General features: G+C 48.0%; 1 protein-coding gene across 3 annotated transcripts in view; it reads right to left on the bottom strand.

Annotated features, from left to right (window-relative positions):
• Positions 1 to 25,544, bottom strand: part of GALNT15 (polypeptide N-acetylgalactosaminyltransferase 15) — a 48,078-nt gene that overhangs the window by 4,496 nt on the left and 18,038 nt on the right. For 2 of the 3 annotated variants that reach the window (XM_002915352.4, XM_019795436.2), the window contains exons 2-8: positions 23,007 to 23,173; positions 18,825 to 19,029; positions 11,592 to 11,759; positions 9,160 to 9,277; positions 7,656 to 7,850; positions 4,637 to 4,768; positions 4,155 to 4,259 (exon numbers count right to left, since the gene is read on the bottom strand). In XM_002915352.4, the coding sequence (XP_002915398.1) occupies positions 4,155 to 4,259; positions 4,637 to 4,768; positions 7,656 to 7,850; positions 9,160 to 9,277; positions 11,592 to 11,759; positions 18,825 to 19,029; positions 23,007 to 23,173 (1,090 nt within the window). Of the gene's footprint in view, positions 1 to 4,154; positions 4,260 to 4,636; positions 4,769 to 7,655; positions 7,851 to 9,159; positions 9,278 to 11,591; positions 11,760 to 16,888; positions 16,981 to 18,824; positions 19,030 to 23,006; positions 23,174 to 25,544 lie in introns of those variants that run through there. The other variant, XM_019795435.2, reaches the window with a different exon arrangement.

Here is a 25,544-nt window from a genome sequence, read left to right as displayed (position 1 = left end):
CTGTGTGCAGTACTGTGTGAGTGCACTGGAGAAGAAGATAAGGAACACTCTTGAGGCCCAAGGTGATCTCTTTCTGGAGAGATCTGACCTGGCCTGTAACTAATTCTCCTGCTGTCTGTTGCATCTGCTGACTCTTACTCATGGTCATTTATTCCTCCCGTGTTTTGTAGTATTGGATTGTGCATATCTTTGTAGAGGGTCTTTAACTGTAGGAAGCCTGTGTGGCCCAGATAGAGAGCACATTCTTACAAAACCACTTTCTGCTCCTGCCAGGTGCAACCTGAAGGAATTTTTATATTAATTTTGTGGCTGGGAGACAGAGTTGGCTTCATGGGCATGTGATCTGTGCATTCATGTAGGGTCTCATGCCTAGAAGGGATTAATGTTTTTGGTTTAATATACTTGGTTAATGGTCTATTGTTACTATCTTGAAATTCTTAACAATTGTGGAATGATGGACCCCACATTTTCATTTTGCACGGGCCCCATAAATTAGGTAGCGAGTCCTGCTTGAGGATTCCTATACCACACATAAATTTGAACCCTAAACCCATATTAGATGCAGGTTTGTGGTTAAAAAAATTTTTTTTAAGTAACTTTCTCCTATACGAAGACCCTTTGGAGACAGACAAGTTTCCTTGCCATCTTCCTGTGGCAGTGGGTGGATTTTTCTAGTCAAAGTTTTGGCAGATAGGCTACTCTTAGGTCAAAGTTGACTTTATATTTGTCTCATTTCCAACTTCTCATCTGTCACAGGCTGAAGGTGGGCTCTCATTAATTACTCCTGCATGTAACTAATGCCTCTGGATTCCCCAGGTTCCCTCACCTCAGGTAGGATAGCTTGGCCAATGCCCTATGGCTCTATTTTCAGTTGCCTCTTGATTTTTGGCCCCTGGAGATTTCCCTTTGTTACAAATTCAGTTAGTTATATGTTTCTTCTTAATTTTTATATGGCATATCTAGGTGTTTTAGGAGAAGGGCTTTCTGCTTATCTAGTTCATGATTTTGCTACATATAGAAGTCCTTGCTTGTCCCCTCCTCTCACCAAGAATCAGAAAACCCACAAAAGCTAACATTCTGTTGGTGTGCAGGAGACTGCATTATTCCCAGCTAGAGGAGGAGAAAACTAAGACTCGGAGGGGTTAAGAAGTCTTCTGATATCATACAGCTAGAAAGTGGTGAGCTGTTTCTACCACATTACATGGCTTCCTCACTTAGCACTTTATATATATGTCCTCCTCCCCTGTGCCAGGTGTGAATGCCTTTTGGTGTATTCTGGAATACTGATAAAGGGCAAAGCTGAAAGAGGCCACATGGATCCTGAGCACCTGCTTCCCCATGTGCCCTCCAGGTGTAGGCCTTCCCCCAGGATCCCAAGGCCCCCCACTGCCAAGCCCAGCCTCACGGGTCCTCCCTGCAGGGCTGGACTCCAGACCCTCTAAGATATGTTCTGGCATTTGCCCCAAACTCTTGGGGCCTCACCTGACTCGTTTGATCAATATCTGTAGCAATTTGTACTTTGTTGTTTGTTTTTAATAGAGGCCTTAATGCAAAGGCCACTGTCACAGGCTGAAAGAGATTTGGGGGTAAACTAGGCTTTCTGGGCTCATCCAAGTTGTGAAAAGAGTGGACCCATCAACCCTCAGCCAGCATCACTGAGGCTTCCCACCACCTTGGGAAGTTATTCCATGATGGAAATTTTGAAGAGAATCTATACCCTAAGATACAAAGAGACCTTCCTGATTCCAGCCTACACGGGTGCTGGAATGACCCTGCTGCATCTAGAGCCTTCCCCGGACTCAGTGACTTCTCTCCTCAGATAATAGAGGGCGTGAAGTTTACCAACCCCTGGGGTGCTGCTGGAGGAGACATGGTGCTACCCTTTGACTCCTTTCTTTAGCTTCTGGGAATTACGAACCAGGGGTTTTAGAGTCCCATGGACCATAGGGGCTTCAAGGGATCCATGAACCCTGGAAATTGTTAAAATTTTGTGCAGATATGCTTATATGTGTTTTTAGTTTTGGGGTTTTTTTTTCTGGGAAAGGGTCCTTAGAATTCATCACCTTCTTAAAGGAACTATGTGACCTGTAATAAAGAATGACTCCATGTCTGATGTCTGACCTCTGAGCTTTCAAGCCCCATCCCTTCACCTTAAATCCCCTTGCTGTACTTCGGGACAGGCTCATAAGAAAGCCCAGTGCTTTCTTCTTTGGTGCTGGTAGGAAGTTCAAACCAGGTAAGCCCAGCCAGAGCTTGGGAACACTCATCTGGCCCATCTCCCGACCACATAAGAGCCAAAGGCCGTTGCCCCTTCTTGCTGTCTCAAGCCAGTCGCCAGCCTGCCTGGGAGCCTGTCCTGCTCTCCCCTGGAAAGTCTCATTGTGTGAATCATGATGCTTTCCATTCTCTCTTGTTGCATGTGTGGAGTCATCAGTCTCCAGATTGGAACCAAATTTGGGGTCAAGGGTTGATCCTGCCCCCACAGGGAAACCACCAGATATAACCTAAAAAGGTTAAGAACCACGGGCAGGGAATGGACAAGCCACTGGACTGAGCCGTCCTTAGTAGGCCTAGATTTTAAGCAGGCAGCACTTGGATTTCTCAGTGTTGATTTCAGCTGTCTGCCTGTGGTGAGCCATCTATACCCAAGAACCAGAACTCTGGCTCCAGGAGGGGTGTCTCCCTGCGGGCAGGGTGCCTGCCGGGCATGTTTAGATCTCTCTTCGGCTGCCCTTTGGGCCATGAGCTTTTGCTGTCGCCAGGGCACCCCAACCTTGTCGGGTGCAGCCAGGTCCAGCCGTGCTGCAGAGTGGGGCCTCAGGGGAAAGTGGCGCAGTTTGTCTTCACTGCTGCCTCTTGGTCCTTCCCCAAGCAAGTCATCAGAGCACTATATTCCGGGGAGGGGCCCCACCAGCCCTGGCATCTGGGAAGAGCTTCTGTGCTGTGCCCTTCTGCTCCTGAGGGGCATTTGTACTCTCTGCCTTCCTTCTGACCATGGAGGGGAAGACTTCCTCCCTATGGGAGGAATTTCACCGACCAAATTGCTCCGTGCACAGGAAATGTTCTGAATGAGGCCAATGCTCTGAACCTAGGAGCCAATGACTCCTCTGTGTGTCAGCTCTCCTCTGGCAACTGGAGCAGATGGTCATCTGTGGCCACAAGGCCTGTCTGCTCCAAATCCAGCCCTCCTTCTCCGCTTCACACAGACACACAAACACATGCACGCGCGTATGCACACGCATACGGAGACAACCACACAGACAGACACAGGCACGCCAGGCTCCCGTGGTGCCCTAAAGGTCCCCCCTTTGTGCAGTCTGGCTCCCATAGAGCCACATTAAGCTTCTGAAAACCACAACACATCTGCTTGGGAGGCCTCAGAATCAGAGGACAGAGTCAAGAATGTAACGACAGGTCGTGGGTTTGAGGCATCACTGCAAGTGGAGAACACTTTCTGGGCTCCCCTGGCCTCCTCAGTGCTTCCGTGTCTATACTGCCCACTTGGGTGACCCACTTTCCCTGTCTCTGGTCCTAGTTGGCTGAGGATCTCTGGCTGGTCCAGATGTTTCAGGTGGCATCCTGGTGGAAATGTGCATGCACACGGTGGTTTTCTTTGCTCTCTGATTATAGATGTTTAATTTAAATGGGGAGATTTTCCATAAACCCTGGATTTCAAATATCTTTTAAAATTTGGGGGTGGTCTCATAATATTGGGTCCCCTTTCATACAGAAGAGAAGACATTTGTGGAGGCTGGGGGACGGGTGCTGCTGTGCTTTCAGATGGGCTTGGGCTCCCTAGGCCCAGCAGCCTCTACTCAGCTCCCTGTGCTCACCTCCTTTCCCTGCCTGACCCTGGGCATATCTGAGCTTGCAACCCTTGGGCTAGTCACTCTCTGAGCCTCAGTTTCCTCATCTATTCGATGAAAGCATCAGCCAGAGAGTCTCCATTTCCCTCAGGCTCAGATGCTTGTGTTCTCTAATGATGGTCCGTGTTTGTGCTTGTGCCTGGGGGTGGGGCAGAGCCGGATGGGTCAGCGGAGTGGGGGACATGGGACCACTGAAAGGAGGTGCCCCAAAGGGAAGTGAGGACCATCCCCGGAAAGACCATTCTCAGGTCTGCCCTGGCTGTGACGCGGAGGCCTCTGACTACCCACCTGTTGCTGCCGGCTGTCACTGCAAGGAGCTAGCATCATGGCGCAGCCCAGGATGTCCCCTTCGGCCTGGCAGTCGACACAGAAGCCCAGTCCAGTGTTGTGGAGCTGAAAGTGGACACCCATACAGAAGTGAACCCCGCCATCCATTGTAAAGACACGTCTGTCAGGCGCCATTCCTCCCCTTTCTCTGCAGTGTAGCTCAAGGAGTCAGGTTCAGACCACAGCAATGAGCAAGGTCAAGCTGAAGCCTCTAATCCCAAGGGACAGGACGCAGGGCACACCTGTCATGATGAAGGGCCCTGAAACTGGTTTCACGGCAACCCAGTCACCTCCCTCAGGATAGGCGTGAAAGCCTCTGAGGCCCCACTGAACTTAGGACTCTGTGGCCAGGGTCATGGTCAAACTCCTGAACATCGGTTTCTGTCTTGGGAAGCTGTCCCCCGCCTTCCCTTCCTCCTCATCTTCCCTGGGTCATGCCTTGCCTTTCCAGAGAACCTGGGCCTGCATTCAGATGGGTACAGCTCAGGGTAGATGTTGGCCAGAAACCAGTGGAACATCCGACAACCCAGCCTCCTTTGCAGCTGCAGGCGTTCTGTGAAGTCTGGCTTCTCAGCCTGAGGAAGGAGAAAGACATGGGCAGTGAGACAGGGAAAGCCTGCTGTTCACCACCATTCGCATGTGGGGGAGGAACAGAGGTGGCAGAAGGAATGGGACAGACAGAGGGGACCAAGGCCAGGATTCCCCAGGGCTGCAGACAAGGGGGAAGGTCATGTGTTGGGAGAAGAGTTTTAAAAGGGACAGAATAAGATGAATGTTTCCTACAGAGAGTTGTGGAACCAGCAACCTGGTTGTGAGGTCACTCCCTCCCCACAATCCCTTACATCTTCAGGTGACAGAGACCATTATACCTGTGCTTTAAGAACTTTTCTGTGGAAGCCAGCAAACAGTGGGGCTTTGCACCTAGGCTGGCATGGTGCAGCACTATAATGAGCCTTATGGAGGCAGGAACTGACCCAAAGGCCACTGAGATGAAATAAGCTGGGAAATTGTGGGATGTGGTGGGGACACAGCAAGTTTACTTTTCTTCCCCTCTAAGTGCCCAGTCTCCTCCATTAATGAATCATGCCTTTGGGCAACACTATCCCCTTTCCTTAAGATTTTCCTTTATAATACACTTGTCCTGGGATGGATATCAGGTAAGTCCTTAACACTTTAGTATAAATTTATGTATTTGGCTGTACTGATAAGATATAAGGAAACCTACCCATACATTTGGTACTAAGTCCTGCATATTTTAGGGAAGACAGGGGTGCTAAGAAGTGGTTGGAAAGATCAAAAACAAAAACAAAAGAGAGAGAGAGGGGAGCAACTGGGTGGCTCAGTTGGTTAAGCGTCCAACTCTTTTTTTTTTTTTAAGATTTTATTTATTTATGTGACAGAGAGACAGCCAGCAAGAGAGGGAACACAGCAGGGGGAGTGGGAGAGGAAGAAGCAGGCTCCCAGCGGAGGAGCCCGATGTGGGACTCGATCACAGAACGCCGGGATCACGCCCTGAGTGGAAGGCAGACGCTTAATGACTGCGCCACCCAGGCGCCCCAAGCGTCCAACTCTTGATCTCAGCTCAAGTCTTGATCTCAGGGTCATGAGTTCAAGCCCCACGCTGGGCTCCATGGTGGGCATGGAGCCTACTTAATAAAAGAGAGAGAGAGAGTATTTCCTGGGGTGAGGAGAGGAAAGGAGAGAGGGCTGGAACAAGAAGTCCATTTCAGAGTTCCAGCTTCCTGGCCTCTAGGCTGGCAACTAGACACTGGGCTAACAGGCTGTATGAAGTGAGAGAGTTTGATTTGATTCGGCTTCCTCCTTCTTTTACTCCTCAGATGGAAATGTTGGGAGGAGTAAGGTCTGAATACGCCATACTGAAATGCTCTCGGCACGCTTCTCAAACTGTGATCATGAGCACCTGCCTCAAAAATGCCCAGGGACCTTGTTAAAAATGCATGTTCCTAGGCCCGACACCAGAAACTGTGGTTCAGTAGGTTGGGGCAGCACCCCTGGTATCTGCATTTCAACCATCTCTCCTGCTGAGTTTTATCTGCGGGAAGTTTGAGAACAACTTCTCTGAGACAGTAATGTCTTGTTTATTCAGCATATGTAGCTACCATTAAACCAAAGACATTTATTACTCTTTCCTCTAAGGAAATTAGTCTAAGTTTTTTTATAGTTTCTTGGCATTCTGAATGTTCACTTGAGACCTTGCCAGCCATTCTGTAGGGCTGGACTTTGCTCCTAGAGCAAGAACATTCCTTCATGCATATTCCATCACCTTCACCTTTCTTGATAATGAAACAAACTGGCAAATCTACCCAGCCCTTGTCTGACCTCAAATGAGGAGGGATGCTGACAGTGAACTTGCCCTTCTGTACAACCTTGCCTGAGAGGAAAAAACAAGAGAATGTCAACTTTTCCACCAGAGAAACCCCGGCCTTGTCTTTTGGGTGCCCAGAATTTCTGTATCTCAAAATCCATGTGAGGGTTTTGGGATGGGGTGGGAGAGGGGATGGAAGGATAGAAATTGTAGAGCGAAATTAATTTTTAATTATCTAAATTTAAAGCGAATGCACAAAGTAAATGCCTCCACCTTCAGGGAGGCGGTGATATTAAAATCTTGACATTGACGTCGGCAATAGGACATTTCCAAAACACGAATTAATTAATGGGAATGTTCAAAAGGAAAAAAAAAAAAAGGTCTTCTCATCTCATTTACCAGTAGGAGGTGCCATTGTCCTTGTGAAAGTCATCAGATGAACAGATGGGGAGATTTGTGAATCAGAGAATAGAGCACACCCAGCAGGGCAGGCCGGTGAGGGGCTTGTGGGAGTTGTCCCAAGACCTTTGTGGGTCACGGAAATCTTACCTTTGGAGCCCCTACTCCCTGCATAGCAAACATTAATGGGAACCGGCGTCTCATGTTGAATAGTATTTATGTGTCACGCCACAAGAATGGGGCTGAACAGCAGTTGAAAATGCACTGCTCGTGGACACTTAACTAAATGTTCAAATTTTTAATTTTTCTGTGGCTTGTTTTAGATCTTTTATGTTTATTTTTATACTTTCATTTGTTTCATGTCTTGGATAATTTCATAGCCTTGAGCACTTGCCCAGGATGAAACGGCCCTCTGAAACCTGTTACTGCTTATTACCCGCCCAATCTGTCCTCTGCCCCAGTGTGTCCTATGCCACATCCCATAGATGTCATCCCACAGACATCAGGGGGCTCCAGGCCGAGACCCTCTGGGATGCCCTGATGCTTGGGAGAGACGCTCGGGAGAGATGGGCACCCCAGCCTAGTAGAGGGGCCACTTGAGAGGGGAACTGAAGGCAAGCACAAGCAGGAAGCTTTTATTTTCCCCTCCAGGCTAGAGGGAGAGGCCCTCCCTGGCCCACCCTCCTGCTGGTGGCCTGGTGTCAGGTCCAGAAGCCCCTGCCAGGCTCTGTCCTTACCTTGCTCAAGGAGAAGGCCTCTGGGCTGTGCCTGTAGAAGGTTTCTTTGAAGGAGCCCAGCCAAGTCTCAGCAACGCGAACCTTGTTCCTCAGAGTGGCCTCCTGATCAAGGGGGGAGTGGGTTTCCTGATTCCGGTAAATATGCCCCACCCGAGAGCAGGGGAGGATTTCAACAGAGCCACCACAGAGCCAGACCTGCCGGAAAAGGAGAAAATAAACATCTGAACACCACTCCAAGTTCATGGGATATCAGGGACCCTGACAGGGGCTGGCAAAATGCACAAGAAATCAGGAGCACAAAATGGGAAAGAGAATTCTAGTCCTCAGAGTGCCATAGCTTCCAGATCTGGGAGTTCTGGGCAGGGGAGTGACGGGGTGGGAAGGATGCGTCCACTTGTCCCGGGACAGAACCAGTGGAGTAAGGGGGCCACATCCATGCGACTCCCTGAACGTGCCCTGCCCCTGAAGCACGCCCATATGTTTAGCGCTTTTAGAGATGTGGCCATGTGGCTTAGCATCCCTGTTCCCCAAAGCCGCTTCCTCAGGAAAAAAGGGGTCCTAGTGGTCAGAGAATTTCTAGAAGCTCTTGACGTCCCCTGCTGCAAAGGCACCAGAACCATTTATGTGGAGATCAAAGCAAGCTTTCCTTAAACATAGTCAGTCTTTCCTTCTTCAGGAGGGTTCTCACTGTTCTCCACTAACGCTCCTGCCTACTCCCAAGTGCCTGGAATTCATTTGATAGGAAGCCTTTCATTTCATCCTTGGGGATAAAGAGAAAAAGGAAAACGTTCCTAGCATAGGCAGCATATGAACTGAAACACACCAAAGATGGAGTTCCCAAACTGTATGCCAAGGTACCCTCAGGGTGCCCCAACCACCTATAAAGGCCATGCAGGGTATTTCTGCAAACTACAAGCTTGAGGTAATTCATGATTTTAACATTAGATGGCTGCACTTTTGATAATGTACATCTCTGTTGGGTTCTCAGTGGTTGCTGTGATGAAAAAGCAAGTATAGTGTTAAAATCGACATGGAATGGGAAACGAGGGTGGTGGTGTCTGATCAGATTCCGAGGTTCAAGAAGTTGTGTGGTGTCCAAAGGCGCCAAATTTTTAGGGCAAATCCTTATTTTTTGGAGCTATAGTAGTTCCCTCTTATCCGTGGGGGATATGTTCAAGACCTCCAGTAGATGCCTGAAATCACAGATAGTTCTGGACCTTATATATACTACGTTTTTCCTTATACATACATATATACATACATACATATCTGTGATAAAGTTTAATTTATAAATTAGGCACAGTAGGAGATTAACAACAACTAATAATAAAATAGAACAATATAATGATACACGGTAATAAAATGTGAATGTGGTATCTCTCTCGAAGTATCTTCTTATAAATCTTAGACCTGACCAGGGGCATTTAATGGCTGCCTCCAAGCTGGGACCTTACCCACTACTACACAAAACCCACCTGGGCTCCTCCCTTGGTCCAGGACATACCTTGAGAGAAAGCTCGAGGTTTTCGCCACCTTGCAGGGACATGAGAGGGTCATAGGCTCCAGTGTTTTGGAAGTAATGTCTGTCGATGGCCACAACCCCACTGGGCACCACGGGGCTCCTGGGCAGGGAGAAGATGGAACAGACGGCAGTTCAGAACCCTGGGCGTATCAGGAAGGCTTACCATGCGGGAGTTCCAGTGGCTGAGGTAGTGGGCTACGGGCCCAAATAGACCTCGGTGCTTTTAATTGCAAGACCAGAGCCAAGCAACCATGTCAAAAATCCCAGTATTTTATAAGAAGAGAGCTATGGTTGCCTGGGCCCTTTTAACCTCCTAAAGGGAGGGCCACAGGGCTGCACCCGAGGCTCCCCTCCCCTCTGGCTTGAGTGCCTCTAGAAGAGACCTTTGGAAAGAAGGCCTTGGCTAGCATAATATACCCTAAGGCAGGTAGCACCAGGCCTGCACAAAGGGAAACAGTCAGGCTTTTTCTTCCCATATTCCAGAGGTGGGACTTCGGCACATACCAAGGGGAGAGTGCAGGCCACTGGGGGCCAGGGGTGCCAACCTCTGGCCAGAGGCTATGACCAGTGAAAGCGCATTGTGGTGAACACTGATGCAGGACAGCTTGAGCCCAAGGTGGGGCGCTCTCTCCCCACCCCCCACCCCATCAGAAACCTGGAGCTCACAATCAACTTCAGGGAGACAGGGAGAGGCAACACGCCTGGATGGTAGATTTAAAAATGAGATCACTAAGCTGTCATGAAATTTGACTAATTTGCATGGAAATTTTCTGCTGTTGGGTAGAAAGAGGGGTCAAGATAGAAATGACCAAAGTCCAGTTATTAGAAAATAAAGACAATTTTTTTTTTGCACTTCTAAGCTTGTGGCTTATCAAACTTCTGTTACAGTCATACTTCCTTGGGCAGACCGTTGGAAGACTTGTTTGTGCCTAATGTCTTCATTCCGTGTCCCTGTACTAGGCACTCAGAAGCCAGCTGGGTAATTGGTAGGTGTTGGAGAGTGTATGAGGGAGATGGGCCATGGCTAATGGAGGTCAACCGCCCAGAGGTGAACACCACGCGATCCCTTGTCCCACAGGCTCTTCTTACAATGTGACATTGACATTGCTTTCCTTGAGGCGTGGGGTCTATGTCTCCTTCCCATAAAACTGGGTGGGCCTGTGATTTTGTTGGAAGTGATCCTGGGTGACTTCTGAGGCTTGGTGAGAGAAGGAGATACGTCCTCTAAAACATTATACTGAGTGAAAGAAGCCAGACACGAAAGGTCACACATCGTATGATTCCATTTATATGAAACATCCAGAATAGACCAATGCATAGAGACAGACAGTAGTTGCCGGGTGCTGGGGGGAGGAGAGGGTGGGAAGCACCACTTAACAGGTACGGGATTCTACTTTAGAGTGATGGAAATGTTTTGGCACTAGGTTGAGGTGGTGGGTGCGCTACTTGCTACGGGATTGTTCAATTTTAAATGGCTCATATGTGGTATGTGAAATTCACGTTAACAAATTGTTCTTGTAAAGGGGGAGAGATACAGCTTGTTTCACCTAGCCGTCTTGGGATACTTAGTCTCAGAACCCAGCGTCATGGCGTAACAAGCCCCAGGTGCAGTGGCCTGATGGAGGGAGTGGGTGGAGTTCCCGTGGAGGTCCCAGCTGATGGCCGGCATCAACCTTCAGACATTCAACGAGCCTCAGGGCCACCTCCCCTACCCCTGCTGCCATCTTGAGCCATTTCCCGCCACCCTGGATACCATGGAACAGAGACCACCAATGCCGGGGATCTCTTTCATAATTCCTGACCCACAGAATCTGTGAGCTTAATAAAACTGTTGTTCTACAGCACTAAGTTTGGGTGGTTTTTTATTCAAAAGAAGATATCTAGAACATCTTCTTAAATAGAAAAATTGTCCAAAACCCAAACATGCCCCAACACCAAAGCAAGCAAGCAACCCATAAAATTTGATATATTTTGAGAATTAGGGTGTCTTAGCATTCACCTGACTGAATCCTTCCTTTCTAGCAAGAAAATACCTGAAGTCAGGGAAATTCCAGTGCTACCTGGGAGGCAGAGTTAGGTCAAGATCCCAGCTTGGGTTCTCTCACTGCCCCACACAGGGTCGTCCACTGAAGAAGCCACCTAAAAGAGCTTAAGCTGGACTCCATTCACGTAAGAATATAACAATAATAATACTGAAGGTTGAGTGCCTGGCACTCTCTCTGTGCTTTTCATGTAGTGACTCTTTCAGTCTTCACAACAACCCTGTTACCCTCAATTCACTGATGAGGAAACTGAGGCACAGATTAGGTAACTTGCTAGAAAACTGGTGGGGCCAGGATTCGATCCCAAGCTGTTTGGCTACTGAGTCCTTCCCGAGGAAGCAAAGGAGAAGCAGGCTGTATGAGGAGCCTCACCTGATGGGGCTGATGGGGGACTGGAGGGCCTTTCTTTCTCGCTCTGGCAAAGGCTCCCAGTGGAAATCCAGCTTCCAGTCCAACACCCCACGCTGCAGGTCCTTGGAGGGGTAGTATTGGAACGTCTTCCAGTCGATCACATCTATGACTGGAGACACCATTCGGCTCCTGGAAGGAATTGTGGAATCACATGAGGGGTAGAAACCATTCACTTGCTGGGGGATAGAAATGGACTCTACACTCGCACTGCCTAATATGGCAGCCAGTAGCCACATGTGGCTAGCGGGCACTTAAAATATGGTCCTGAATCGAGATGTGGTATAAGTATAAAAAACACACTGGATTTAGAAGACTTAGCATGGAAAAAAGATGTAGACATCTTAGTAATTTTTACATCGATTACATGTTGGAATGATAACATTTTGAATATAGTGGGCTTACTAAAATATATTATTAAAATTAATTGCATCTGTTTCTTTTTGTTTTGTAGTATGACTATTAGAAATGTTTAAATTATATACATGGCTTATTTTATTTCTATTAGACAGCACTGTTCTAGAAAATATGTTTTTCCATAAGGAATTAGGGCCCATTTAAGTAAGAGCATGCTTGCCTCTTTCTTTTTTGAGAAACCTCTGTTGACAGTACTCAAAGACAGGAGAGTGGGGCTCTAGGCTCAGCTCTGCTGCATGTCTCTGGGCCTCAGTTTCCTTGGTTGTAAAATGGGAGTTTGAACCACTTCCCACAAACACCTTTCTCAGCTGGAACATTCTAGGACCATGGCTCTTGACTTCTTTCGGGGCCTTTGATCCCTTTGAGAACCAGGGGAAAACTATGGACTCCTCTTCAGGAAAATAATCATATGCACATATCCAAAATATTACGCACAATTTCAGAGGGTTCATGGGCCCCTGCTCTAGGGTCTGGCTCTTGTGCCTTCCTATACCAGACAACTCGATTGGCTTGAGGAGTCGGGACCACCAAGCTCCCCAGTGTCCCTGGTGTAAATGCACGTGGATGTGGACACGCGGCACCTACTAGCAAACCAAAGTCCTAAGTCTAGGCTTGTCTGCCTGCTCATTTACTGATGCTGTTGGTAATTGGATTTTACCCCTTTTTTGCTGCTGTTGTTTGTTTTGTTTTGTTTGCACAGCCTGGGATATGACCTCAAAGAGAGTGATGTGGGAAAATGGTACAGGTCAGAAACCTCACCTTTTAACTAAACAGGTCATCACTCAGGAGTACCAGGAGCTGATCTCCACCTAGCCAATATCTTAGTCACATTTTTTTCTGGCTTCTCGTGACTGTTACTTCTCAAATCTATGCCATGTGCACCTAAGTGGCTCAGTCGGATAAGTCTCTGACTCTTGATTTTGGCTCGGGTCATGATCTCAGGGTCGATTGTGAGATCAAGCGCTGCATTGGGCTCCATGCTGACCCTGGAGCCTGCTTAAAATTCTCTCTCTCTCCCTTTCCCTGTGCCAGTCCCCTTCCCCCCTGCTCGCCTTCGCGTGCACTCTCTCTTTCTCTCTAGAATAAAATAAGTTAAAATCTATGCCATGAGATGGATCAGGCCTGAACTCAGGGGGTGCTGGAAGGTGTCACTCTAAGAGAAGAGAGATTCCTGGCGGAGAGATGCCAGCCACGCTGTGTTTCCACTTCTATCGATTTCCATCTCTATTCCTTCCATCTCAGAGATGGCCAGGCTGGAGTAGCCCAGGCTGCATGGAGGGACCAGGCTGGTCCTAGGACTCAATTATCTGTTCTTAAGTGACTGACATTGGCATGAGGAGTCATGGGTTTATATTTAGAGCAAGGATCCCAATATGATTTTCCTGTCCTTTTCACATTGTTCCCTCTGGAAGGTAAATGAAATTTAATTCCTCTGGGTCCCCATTACTTCTGGCATCCTGACTAGATCTAAGAAAATTGAGAAACAAGATCAAGGAAGAAAGGAGGACACCCAGCCCCCATCCCGAGTCCCCACTTACTGTGGAGTAAACTGAGCAGATGGGATGGATTTAGCTACTGGCAAAGCATTTTGTGGAATTTCAGAGTCAAGAGCCAGGGAAGCCGTGCGGCTGAATCCTGAAGAATCCCATCAAATTCCTGCCATCTTAGTAATCTCAACAGGACAAGAAAGAAAGTTGCATCCGAGAATCCATACTACTAGCTGGTCCTAGATCTTTGAGCTGTGTTCTTCCTGACAAAACTGTACATTACTTTTGACCAGAAAATGAGAACTCTAGAATTTATCAAGTTTCTCTATCTGCTCTGTCTTGCTGGAAGCTCAGAGTCCTATGCAAAGCTCACGGTTAGTGAGTGTATCACCCCAAATATCCAATGCTATCTTTTCCTGTCTGAGATCTCCTTTTCCTTCTATTTTAACCAGACACCTAAGTGATGAATCACGAGATACTCTGAGTGCCTTTTGGATAGAGAAGAAGAGGATAGCAGCTGCTTAACTACAGCTGAACTAGGGAGTAAATGCAGTCTAGTGACTCAAAATGGTGATTTAAAAAACCCAAACAGTTTTATATTTAACTTTGGGTTTCATACCTACAGATGTGTCTGGAGTTCTTGGAATACACTTAAAGCAAAATAGCAACACTGCCCTGTTTGACTTGGAAGGAGTTGGCAGTGTCTGCTTACACCATCATTCTCTCTTGCAAATTGAGTTTTAACTCTCAGGCAAGTTCAAGGTTGATTCTCTCTTAAGCCTTTCTAAGCTCCAGGGGGTCAGGCAGTTGGGTTTCAAAAGGCAAACAGAGCTGGTGGAATTGTCCACAAAGACTGTTGACTGCAAAACGCGAGGTCAACGAATAAACTACTATCCAAGTCTTCAAAAGCTAACTGCGGCTTCACCCTCACCAAGCAAACCTAGGTTACTTATAAGCCCTAGCTTACCTCATCCTTCTTTATTACTCCTGCGCCTCCGTGTTCCTCCGGGTCTGGGGTGTCTAAGGTCATTTTGGAAGTTCATTCAAATTCTTGGTGTTGTGGAAAGTAACTTATATTGAGAAGCAAAAGTCTCTGAATTCTCTAATCCCAGAGCTCTTGCTTCTCAAGTGTGACGCTAAGACTCATGTCAGCCGTTTCAGGACTCTGTCATGCTGAGAAGTGTGCAGTAGGAGGGCTGGAGAGTTTCCCTGGGGCATGAGACCAAAAGAAGGCTCTTTGTGGGCTGGAGGCATCTTGGTCCCCCTGCTGCTCCTCACCACATACACACACACACACACACACACACACACACATACACACACACACACACACACATACACACACTCTCTCTCATACACACTCATGCTCTTAAACACACTCACACACATACACACACACTCTCACACACACAGACACACTCTCTCATACACACTCATGCTCTTACACACTCACACACACACAGACACACACTCTCTCTCATACACACTCATGCTCTTACACACACACAGACACACACTCTCTCTCTCATACACACTCATGCTCTTAAACACACTCACACGCGTACACACACACTCTCTCTCCCACACACAGACACACTCTCTCATACACACTCATGCTCTTAAACACACTCACACATACACACACACTCACACACACACACTCTCTCATACACACTCATGCTCTTACACACACTCACACACACACACACACACACACACTCACACTTTCACATGGGATTCCTCTGACTGCTTCCCATCATTTAACCCCTTGCAGGGCAGGGTGATAGGCCGTGGTCTGTTCCCTGTCCCACCTTGTTTCTCCCCATTGAGCAGGCTCAGCCCTGGCTGAGCACTACGTGACTCTATGAACTAGGTGTCTCTAAGATAGAGGACCAGACCAAACAACTTGAATAGCCTCTGGAGCATTGCCCTTAAGGAGTATTGTCTTTCAGCACTTCACTAAGGACTGCTCCTTTCCCATTGGAAACCTTGAATTTTCTAGGGCCATGGCTCTCACTCATTGGCTTGGGTATTAGAGCTGGCAGTAAGCCCAAGGCAGTTGACAGCTGGCAGCCAGAATAACAGCTACCCTTAATCTTCATCTTTGTTACTTTACACGGAAACCAACTACCAATCAGCAACTCTAACACTGCTCTAAAAACTGCTCTTTGAGCAACTCTGTCTGGGGCTGCTATGTACAGTTATGTGGGTTGTGCACTGCCCAAACTTAGAGACTGCCTCAAATATCATAGACGTTGTAAATTTGCATACTTAATTCTAAAATTTCTGGCAGTTAGCATTAAAGTAGCTTGTTCTAGGGTGCCTGGGTGGCACAGCGGTTAAGCTTCTGCCTTCAGCTCAGGGCGTGATCCCGGCGTTATGGGATCGAGCCCCACATCAGGCTCCTCTGCTATGAGCCTGCTTCTTCCTCTCCCACTCCCCCTGCTTGTGTTCCCTCTCTCACTGGCTGTCTCTATCTCTGTCGAATAAATAAATAAAATCTTTAAAAAAAAAGTAGCTTGTTCTAAAAAATGAATGTATTATGACACATGTTCTGAAAAATGAAGGTAAAGGGCAATGAAGAAGAGACTCCTTTTACCAATTCATACAAAGTTGCCAGGCTCTTTATAGACCTATTCTGTGGGCAGGGGCAGGGAACCAGGGCTAGAAACCAGGACTTGAACCCTCTGATCGGGGTTTGGAGGAAGTTATGACTTTGCAATTGTTGATTTATGGCTTATTAGACTCTTACTCATCGTCCCACTCCACCTTTTTAATGAAAGGTCTTAAAGACCTTTTCCTGCCTTTTGCACAATGGGTCCTCACCTGGGGACAGAATGTTTCTCGCCATGAGCCTCAGAGGTGGCTGGGGCCCCTTTCCTCTCTTTAAGAGCAACAGCTATTAGAAGCTGTGCCCAGTGGAAACACTTGAGCAAAATTGCTGTGGGAGCAAAGCAAACCTTAAAAAGGGCACTCTCCCAGGCCTCAGAGCATCACTGTGTACAGTGGAGAGAGATGAGAACTCAGACCCAAGAGAGCTAGCTTTTTTCCAAACCCTCTCTTGCGAAGGCCTGCAAGCCAAACACTAGGTCCCAAAGAAAACAGCGTTCACAGGAAGCTGTGAATGAGGCGTGGGATGACAAAAAGATGGTTAAACCACACAAGAGAGGGGACATGAAGAGGAAGCCAAGCCAGAATGGGGTCTAAGATCAGAGACCATTTGTGTGGGGGGGGGAGTGGGGAGGGAGGGACAGGGGAGAGAGGGAGAGAGAATGAGAGGGAAAGAGAAGGGGAGGGGAAAAGTTGGATAAAGAGAGGAAGAAAAGAGCCCAGGAAATGAAAATTTCATGGACCCACCTCTTAACTGTGGAAGGTTTCTCAGGGAGCCCCATTTTATTTATAGCTGAGGACACTGAGGTATTGCCAAGTCTTCCTCTCTCAGCCTAGAGTGAGAAATCTCCAGATCTGTGAAAATGGCACCAATGTGAGAAGCAGACATGAGGGGCTCATTCTAATCAATGTTTTAACACATGTCTCACAAGCAGGGTGGGGAGGGGGATGAGTAAATGTCACTCTCTGATCAGATTCTCCAATTCTTAAAATAATTCCTAGACAACAAAAAGAACATTAGACCCAGAGTTAGAACACCTGACTCAGTGGCAAAGTCTCCTTGTGCCCTCGCAGATCATTTCGCCCCGTGGAACCCCACTATCGCTTTCTGTGAAACAAAAGCAGAAGTACTTGCCTGAGACATCTCATGGCGGGGGTGTCAATGAAGAATTATATGAAAACAGTCTATTTGGGTTATACATAAATAAGGCTTAATGATATTAATTCCTGGGTTCCTAAACGTCTGCATAAAAGCAGCATAGAAAATGGCCTAGTTATTGAGTGTGACCCCGAGGGGTCTCCTTGACCTCCCTAGAACTCAGTTTTTTTCAGCAGTGAAATCGTGAGGTAAGACTAGATGATCTTATAGGTCCCTCTGAAATCCATCCCTCTGTGACACAGGGATGGGAATTAGATGGGGAATAGGCTGGACCAACTTTAGCTCCCACTGCAATGAAACACAGTCATTGTGACGTTGAGGGCAGAATCCAAGATGGCAGAGTTTGTAGCGTTCGTGTGTTTGCTTGTCCTAGTCCTGGTCCTGGATTTATACACATCTTCTTTTCTTCTGAGATAATAGCCAGGAGTGGGCAGTAATCTGTGTCACAGTACTGGGCAAAACTAATCCTTCCTGGTTTCACTTGAGCTCCAATTGTTCTTCATTGAAAAGGAATTGCTGGACTATTAACAATTGACATCATGTTGCCTGAAACCTCCTTCATCTAGTGGAATATGATAATTCCTCCACCTCCTCATCCAGAAAGGTCTTTTCTTAGTTGTTATCAACCCCGACTTCAAAGGAGACAGTGAACATTTACTATAGGCAGGAGAGCAAGAATAGAAGTCATAAGGCTTGGTTCTGGCATCAGCCCTAGCTGGCTGGCCATCTTCAGAAACAATCATTTGTTGAGTCCCACTGTGTGATAGGCCTCCACAAACCCCAAGGGGTATGCCTGAGGTGGTCCAATGTGGGCTAGCACCAGGTTTGCTTTTCCTTAGTGGAATATTCAGATTAAGGAAAATGGTTGACAGGACATATTTAGGAACTGTATGAGGAAAGCAAGGAAGTGGGGAGCAAATGATAGTAAGATGGGGGGAAGAACAGAGAAATGGTCAAAAAGAAATTTTTAAATGTTGGGCTAAAGGGTATGCAATGCAATTCTCTCTGACTTCACATTGCTGAGGCCGTGATTAGCACATTAGAGACCCCTCATCCAGAAAACCAATGCTGCTTCTGGACGGAAGTTTAGCAATCACAGAGTCTAAAGACTTCCGTTTAGGGGTAAGTACCTATGAGCAAAACATAAAGACTTTTTCTCAGATTATATTATAATCCTGACTACAATTCCTGACTTTTCAGCAAAGGGAGTGATAACCGTGGTAAGATGTTACCCTATCCAGGAGTATTTGCAACCTAAGAACAGCTGTTCTCCAGGTCCCTGTTATTTTACTAAGAAAACAAGGCAGATGGACTAGAGGACCTCTAACTTCCCTTCCAATGTTACCTCCCTATGCTTTTGAAAAGGCTCAAACTCAAACATATGAAAAAAAGAAACATGTTGCTCTCTCATGGGGGCGCCTCGGGGACTTGTTCAATGGTGGATAGATGTTGTGTGAGTGGCGGAAGCTGTAGGCTCTTTCTCCCAGTCCCACCGTGCTCCCCCGGCCCCCGGGGCGAAGTTACCTGTCATCAGCGATTCTGCTGAGGAGGGGCTCCAGCCAGCCTGGGTGGCACTCGCAGTGGGAATCCATGAAGACCAGCACGTCCCCGGTGGCCCTGGTAGCCCCCAGCATCCGGGCCCTGATGGCCCCCAGCCTCCTGTTGCTCCTGAGCAACTTCACCCCCTCCAGCCTGGCCACGTATTCGCTGAGAGAAGACTTGAGTTGTCCTGGAATCGACAGCGCTGTGGTCAGTGGGGTCACAGATGCCGCAACCATCACTAGGATCATTGCCAGCGGTTCTCTCTTGGGAGCTGTGGTGAGCACCAGGGTCCTGAGCCTCAGACAATTACACTGAGGTTGTGGCTAAGATGTAAGTTGCTTCGGTAGTTTGGGGTGGGTCGGTATTCTCTCCAGTAAAAACCAGGAGAGATGGGGTCCTAAAACCAGGAGAGGGGAGAAATGTCTAACCTTCTCTAAATGCAGCAGGGAGGTTATGCAGGCACTGTTGGTGCCTGACTCAGATGCCCTAGGGTCCCTTTTTAGGTTTGGTTTGGTTGGCACGTAGCCAGCAGCTGTGGGTTTGCTGCTAACTAGTCTGCACCCTTCTCTGGAGACATGCCCTTGGATATAAAACTGCCTGTCCTGCGAGTGCCAGAAAGTCGTGCAGAATGCCGCCCCTGGCCCAGGTGTCCAGGGTCAATGACCAACCAGCGCAGGGCTACCGAAGCCCACGCCCTGGCCTCAAGGCAGGACAGATTCTGAGATGCAGTTTGCACTGCAGAGCTCTCCATGGGATCAGGCTGTGGCTGGACTTCATCTGAAACCTCATCTTGGCTCGGCACCTTCCTTTGCCTCTCTTGCTTCCCCTACTCTCCTACAGGCTTCCTCTGAGAGTACACCCCCTAAAAATCACAAGCACATGAATCCCATCTCAGGCTCCGCTTCTAAGAAATCTGACCTAAGACAGTGGTCAAGGAGGTCAAAGACAGAGGTCCATTAAATGTGGCCACTGGTAGATCATTGGTGGTGCTGGCCCAAGTGGTTTCATTGTAGTGGTAGGGGTGGAAGGGCAACGCAGTGGGTGGAAGAGAAAGTGGGACATGAAAAACTGAGACCAAGAGTCTAGACGTTCTCTTAGGAACAATGATTATATAGGGGATAAAGGAAGAGAGAGGCTTATTAGGTTTTGTGTTTAAGATAAGAAGAGCTCTGTGTGTTTGTGTTTGTCTTTGTGTGTGTGTGTGTGTGTGCGCGCGCACACATGCATATATCAAGATGAACAAGCCAGTAGAGACAGACGGAATAATGCATTCCTGGAGAAGTAGTGTCCTTCCTGAAGTCTTGGAATTGGGGCACCCCCTAGTCCACTGAACTAAGATCTCAAGGGCAGGGAGTATACTTCATGCATTTCCACTGCTCTGATCCCTAGCGCAGGGCTGGCCCATGGTAGGCACTCAGTACACTTGTGTTGAACAGAACTGTGCCAAGAGCAAGAATTTCCCTGGTTCTCCAGCCCAGAGGCAGTCTTGATGGGAATACACATAGGTCTCCAGGGAGCTAGGGAAGGCTCAGGCAGCCTTACCTGAAGGCCCCACACTCCCTGGAGAGCTGCCTTCTAGTAGCACGTGGCTTCTCAGGGAGACTTTTCTGCAGAGGAAACTGTCCTGAGCAATGGACATAAGGATTCCCAGTCATTAGATGTTGAATTTGTTGGTGGTAAAATATTATGCCGATTTATTACTTTATAATTATTTTTCTGCTAAGCTTGTTAGTCCCAAGTCCATTCCCTAGAGAAGGACCTCTGTTAGCAAAGCTATTTAAATTTCTGTGTGAGAACCAGCCCCTCAGTGACTCCACTGTACTGAGAACTACTAGTTGTCCTGTCCAACATTCACTCTCCCCTCCTCCTACTAGCAGAACTTGACTTAACCCAGGACAGCTAAAAGCACTAACCTACCAAGACTCCACTGCTGTTAGTAATAGCCTTTTTCAAATTAAAAAAAAAAATGTATCTATTTGAGAGAGAGAAAGCAAGAGACAGAGAACGAGCAGGGGGAGGGGCAGAGGGAGAAGTAGACTCCCTGCTGAGCAAGGAGCCTGATGTGGGACTTGATCCCAGGACCCTGGTCTCATGACTTGGGCTGAAGGCACCCCAGTAATAGCTTTTTAATCTAACTCTGGTGGAAATATACTAGGTGAGAAGATTCTGGAAAATCTATTGTTTTACTGATTTTTTTCTTTTCTTTTCTTTTAAGATTTTATTTATTTATTTGACAGAGAGAGAGACAGCCAGCGAGAGAGGGAACACAAGCAGGGGGAGTGGGAGAGGAAGAAGCAGGCTCCCAGCAGAGAAGCCTGATGTGGGGCTCGATCCCAGGACTCCGGGATCACGCCCTGAGCGGAAGGCAGATGCCCAACGACTGAGCCACCCAGGCACCCCTACTGATTTTTTTCTAAGGGACCAACTTGGCTGATCTCTGCCTGTCTGCATTTCACCCTTTCTTGCTTGGAACGTGATGTGATATCCAGAGGGAGAGCAGCCTCGTTGGATTATGAGGCCAAAAGCCACACTCCAAGTAGGGCTAAGTGGAAAGCAGAAGATGTTGTGGACAGGGGGGGCCTGGGTGGCTCAGTCAGTTAAACCTCTTCTCAGGTCATGATCTCAGGGTCCTGGGATCGAGCCCCATTTCAGGATCCCTGCTCAGTGGGGAGTCTGCTTCTCCCTCTCCCTCTACCCCTCCTCCCTGCTCTTGTCTTCTCTGTCTCTCTCTCTCAAATAAATAAATAAAATCTTTAAAAAAAAAAAAAGGTGAGGGCATTTAAAAAAAAGAAGAAGATGCTGAGGACATTGGAGGGCCTCACTGCCCTGGGGCCCAGCTTCTCTGCTTCTACACACACAAGGAGAAGGGAAGGCTACCAAGGGACACTGACATAACACAGTTCTTCAGCGAGTGGGGGAGGAGCCACAGATGTGCTCTTGGGAGGACTCTGGCGCAGCCAAGGGTTCAGAGTCCACGGGTACTTCCACCAGCCAACCCAGCCCAGCCAGGAACTGCTCACCGTCCTGCCTAATACACAGCCATCTGTACCTCAGTAACCCCACACACTTCTGGGGACTCCGGCTAGTCCGATTCACTGCCATGCCCGGGCTGGGTACATTCCCAACATGAGGACCTTCAGAAAAACTCACAGAGGCATGTGGCTCCTCGAGCCTGTCTTCTGTCATTCCCCTTAGAAAGGTGTTTTTTGGACCTCAGCAAGTGTTCAGTTTCCCTTGGAGCAGTCTGTTCTCCCCACAGGGCCAGAGGGGACCTCCACAGGCCATTTGGTTTAGCCAGAAATAAAGCCTGAGGCCCCAGCCAAAGAAGAGCAGTGGTTCTCAAAGTGTCGTCCAAGGACCAGCGTCATCCCTATCACCTGAGACCTTATTAGAAATGCAAATTCGTGGGCCCAGTACCAGATCCAGAAACTCTGGAGGAGATCCTAGCAATCAGTGTTTTAACAAGCCTGCCAGACGATTCTGATGTACATTCAAGCTTGAGAACCACTGACCTAGAACCTTCTTCTGTCTCCCTCATTCTTTTAGCGACTCAGCCATGCAAGGGTCTGGTCCCTAGTAGTGAGTTTCCTGTCAGTGGAAACATTTGAGCAGATGCTGCAAGTCTGGGCCCTGGGCCTGATTCTGCTGCCCTTGGCCTGACTCAGCCCTGATCATTTCTCTTCCCTAGGCCTCAGCTCCCTCATCTGGAAAATGAGTGGTTCAGGCTAAACAAGAATGATTTAATGACTAACACATGTCAAGGGCTTCATCTCGTGTCTAGAAGGCAGTGAGCGCTTAGGAATGACCACCCTGCTGTGATTCTTGAGTGTCTTGGGAAGAAGCTTATTAGACTGTGTGAATGTTGGGACTGGGAGAGATACCACTGGGATCAGACGGGAGTGACACTCTTGAGATCCTTGCTGGGACCTCCTCGCCTTGTTTGGCTGCTTTGCCTTCTATGTCTTCTCCCCGCCCCCCCCCCCCCCCCCCCGCTTCCTTATGGGTGCCCCTGGGGCTCTTCACTAATGAGTTACCTGCACCTGAATCCTCCTCTGGAGGTATGCTTCTGGGAACCTTGCCTCTACACGCTCCAAACCCTAGTGTTTGCATCGGAACCCCCAGGGTCTAGGCCCACCCGAGGAGCCAGGAGGAGCCCGTAGCCACCTTGCTGGCTGAGGTCGTCCACCAAGATGATCTCCTTCAGGGAGGCCCTGGGCACTGTGTCGAGGATGCTGTGCACGGTCCTCAGGAGGGTGGACCAGGCCTCGTCGTGGAAACAGAGGATGACGCTGGCTGTGGGCAGGCTGTCCCCGGGGTGCTGCTGCAGACACCTGCAGGGGGGAGAACCAGGGAGCCATGGGAAGAGAAGACCAAAAAGAGCATTGGACATCCTCTAACACACTCCCGAGGCCCTGGGTGAGGCTGCTTTAATCTGATGGCTCCCCTCCCCCCCACCAATGCAGTAGCTCTCTGGGTTTGCTTGAAATTTCCACGTAAAGAGAACCCATCACACCCTCACAGTAATGCTGTCTGCTGTCTCCCAATCCTCAAACCCCAGGAGCAGTGTTTAATCCGTGCCTCTCTTGTAGCAGTTGAGAGGTATTGCCACTATTCCCAGCAAACACTGTTCTAACCTGTAAAATGGGAATGAATGACATCACCAACCTCATAGAGCTGGTGTAAGGCTTAAACAGGTACATAGTGGGTGTCCTATGAACACACACTGTCATTCATGTAAGGGCAGAAACACTGTTTTCTTTATTTTTGTATCCGTATCATCTAGCACAGCACCTGGCACATAATAAAGGTTAAGTATTATTACTGTTCTTGAAGAAGGGCAAGGACTGCACGTTTGTGAGTGCCAACAGTATGCCGGATGCCGTGCTAGGTCCTCCACACATATTGCTGCTTGTTTACACTGCAGTAAGTCTTTGGTTTGGGCTCTTACCTCCATTTTGTGAATAAGGAAACTGAGGCTCAGAGAGTGGGCAAGACTTATTAAAGCTCACAGTACTGGTGAGTGGCAGAGCTACCCTGCCCTTTCCCCTCTGCTGGTTTGTGGCTGGATGGGTGGGAATGGGAGGTACCACCTCTGCCAGGAGCCTGCCTGGTTCCCTCCCTCCTTGGCAGATGAATAGAATGCTCCCTATTTGCTTTGCATTGCACCTGCTGAGCGTTCAGAGGGAGACCACAGTGGAATGGATTATAATAACAACAGGATGCCCGGAGCAGTGTGTGGCTCAACAATTGTTCACAAAGGGCGCTTTTTTCTAGGAAACTTCCAACACCTAAAGGCAATTGTGATGGTAGAACTGCCTGCAGACAGACCAGGAGACTCAGGCCGGCCCAGCCCAGCCGAGGGAAAGGCCACGCTGCTCCTCAGCTGAGCCGCCCTGTGCCTGGCACAGTCCTAACCAAGGCTGAGACTCTCAGTGTACAGGACACCTGCCTGTGACTCTGGGCAAAAATCCTACACCAGGGGGTGGAGGGGTGATGCAAGGTAAGTGCTTTAAGGTAACAGTGAAACAGAAATCCTAGATTTAAAAAAAAATCCCAAACGTGAACATCTCATAAACTAGCTGTCAATTATTTTATTAGGTTATATATTAATGTACTATTTCTTTCCATAAAGGATTTGAAGCCATTCACAAAGAATATGCACAATAAAATAATGAGATAAAAGTAAGGATGAAAAGTCAGGAGAAGGGAGATATAAGGAAGAATGGAAAGTCGAGGGGCGCCTCGGTGGCTCAGTCAATTGAGCGTCCGACTCCTGATTTCTGCCCAGGTCATGATCTCAGGGTCGTGAGATGGAGCCCCACATCAGGCTCTGTGCTCAGCGGGGGGAGTCTGCTTGGGATTCTCTCCCTCTCCCTCTGCCCCTTCCTCACGCAAGTGCATTCACTTCCTCTCTCTCTCTCAAATGAATAAATAAATCTTTAAAAAAAAATAGAGAGCCAACATCTAGAGAAAAAAACATAAATATATAGGCCATAAGGGCCTTGGAGTTTCCAGAATAAATTTTCAGTTTGAGCTTCCTAGTAGCCAAAGAAAAATGGGAGGTTTATTCTGTATCAGATTGTCACCATGAGAGAAGCTGTTGACTAGAATTTTTAGGGAAAGTGATGTTCTTTCTAGTACTCTTTTTTTTTAAACAATTTATAACTTTTATTTTGAAATAGTTTAAGACTTGCAAGAAGTTGCAAAAATAGTACAAAGAGTTCCTGTGTTATCTTCACGCAGCTTTGCCCAGTGATGATATATTACAGAACGATCCGCCTTGAGCAGAGTCAGGAATTTGACACAGTCCCAATACTATTAGCTCAAATACAGACTTTATTCTCACTTCATCAGTTTTCACATCTCGCAGTAGTTTTTAAGAGCAATTCCTATGAACTTTAGAAAGAAGCCCCTAAATGGGTGACTGTCCTTAGAAGCATCCCTACAACAAATGAAATCATGAATTTTATGTGTACTTTATAGGCTGCTGTCAGGGCTGTTCATGTAACATATTCGAAGTGGAACCCCCTCCTATAAGGTTTTCGGGAGATAACGGAGGCCCCAGGGTGTGTGCTGGCTCTGCTGAGGGATTTCACCCCTACACCCCCTCCCGCACTCTCCCTCCTCTCTCCCGTAGCCCTGATGGAGCTTTGCTCCCCCACCCCACCTGACTTGGAGAATTTCCAGTCTGCACTCAGAATT

This window comes from Ailuropoda melanoleuca, chromosome 6 (assembly GCF_002007445.2).
Source record: "Ailuropoda melanoleuca isolate Jingjing chromosome 6, ASM200744v2, whole genome shotgun sequence".
NCBI lineage: Eukaryota > Metazoa > Chordata > Mammalia > Carnivora > Ursidae > Ailuropoda > Ailuropoda melanoleuca.
Note: the sequence above shows the minus strand (reverse complement) of the source record. Positions and strands in the feature narration are given on the sequence as shown.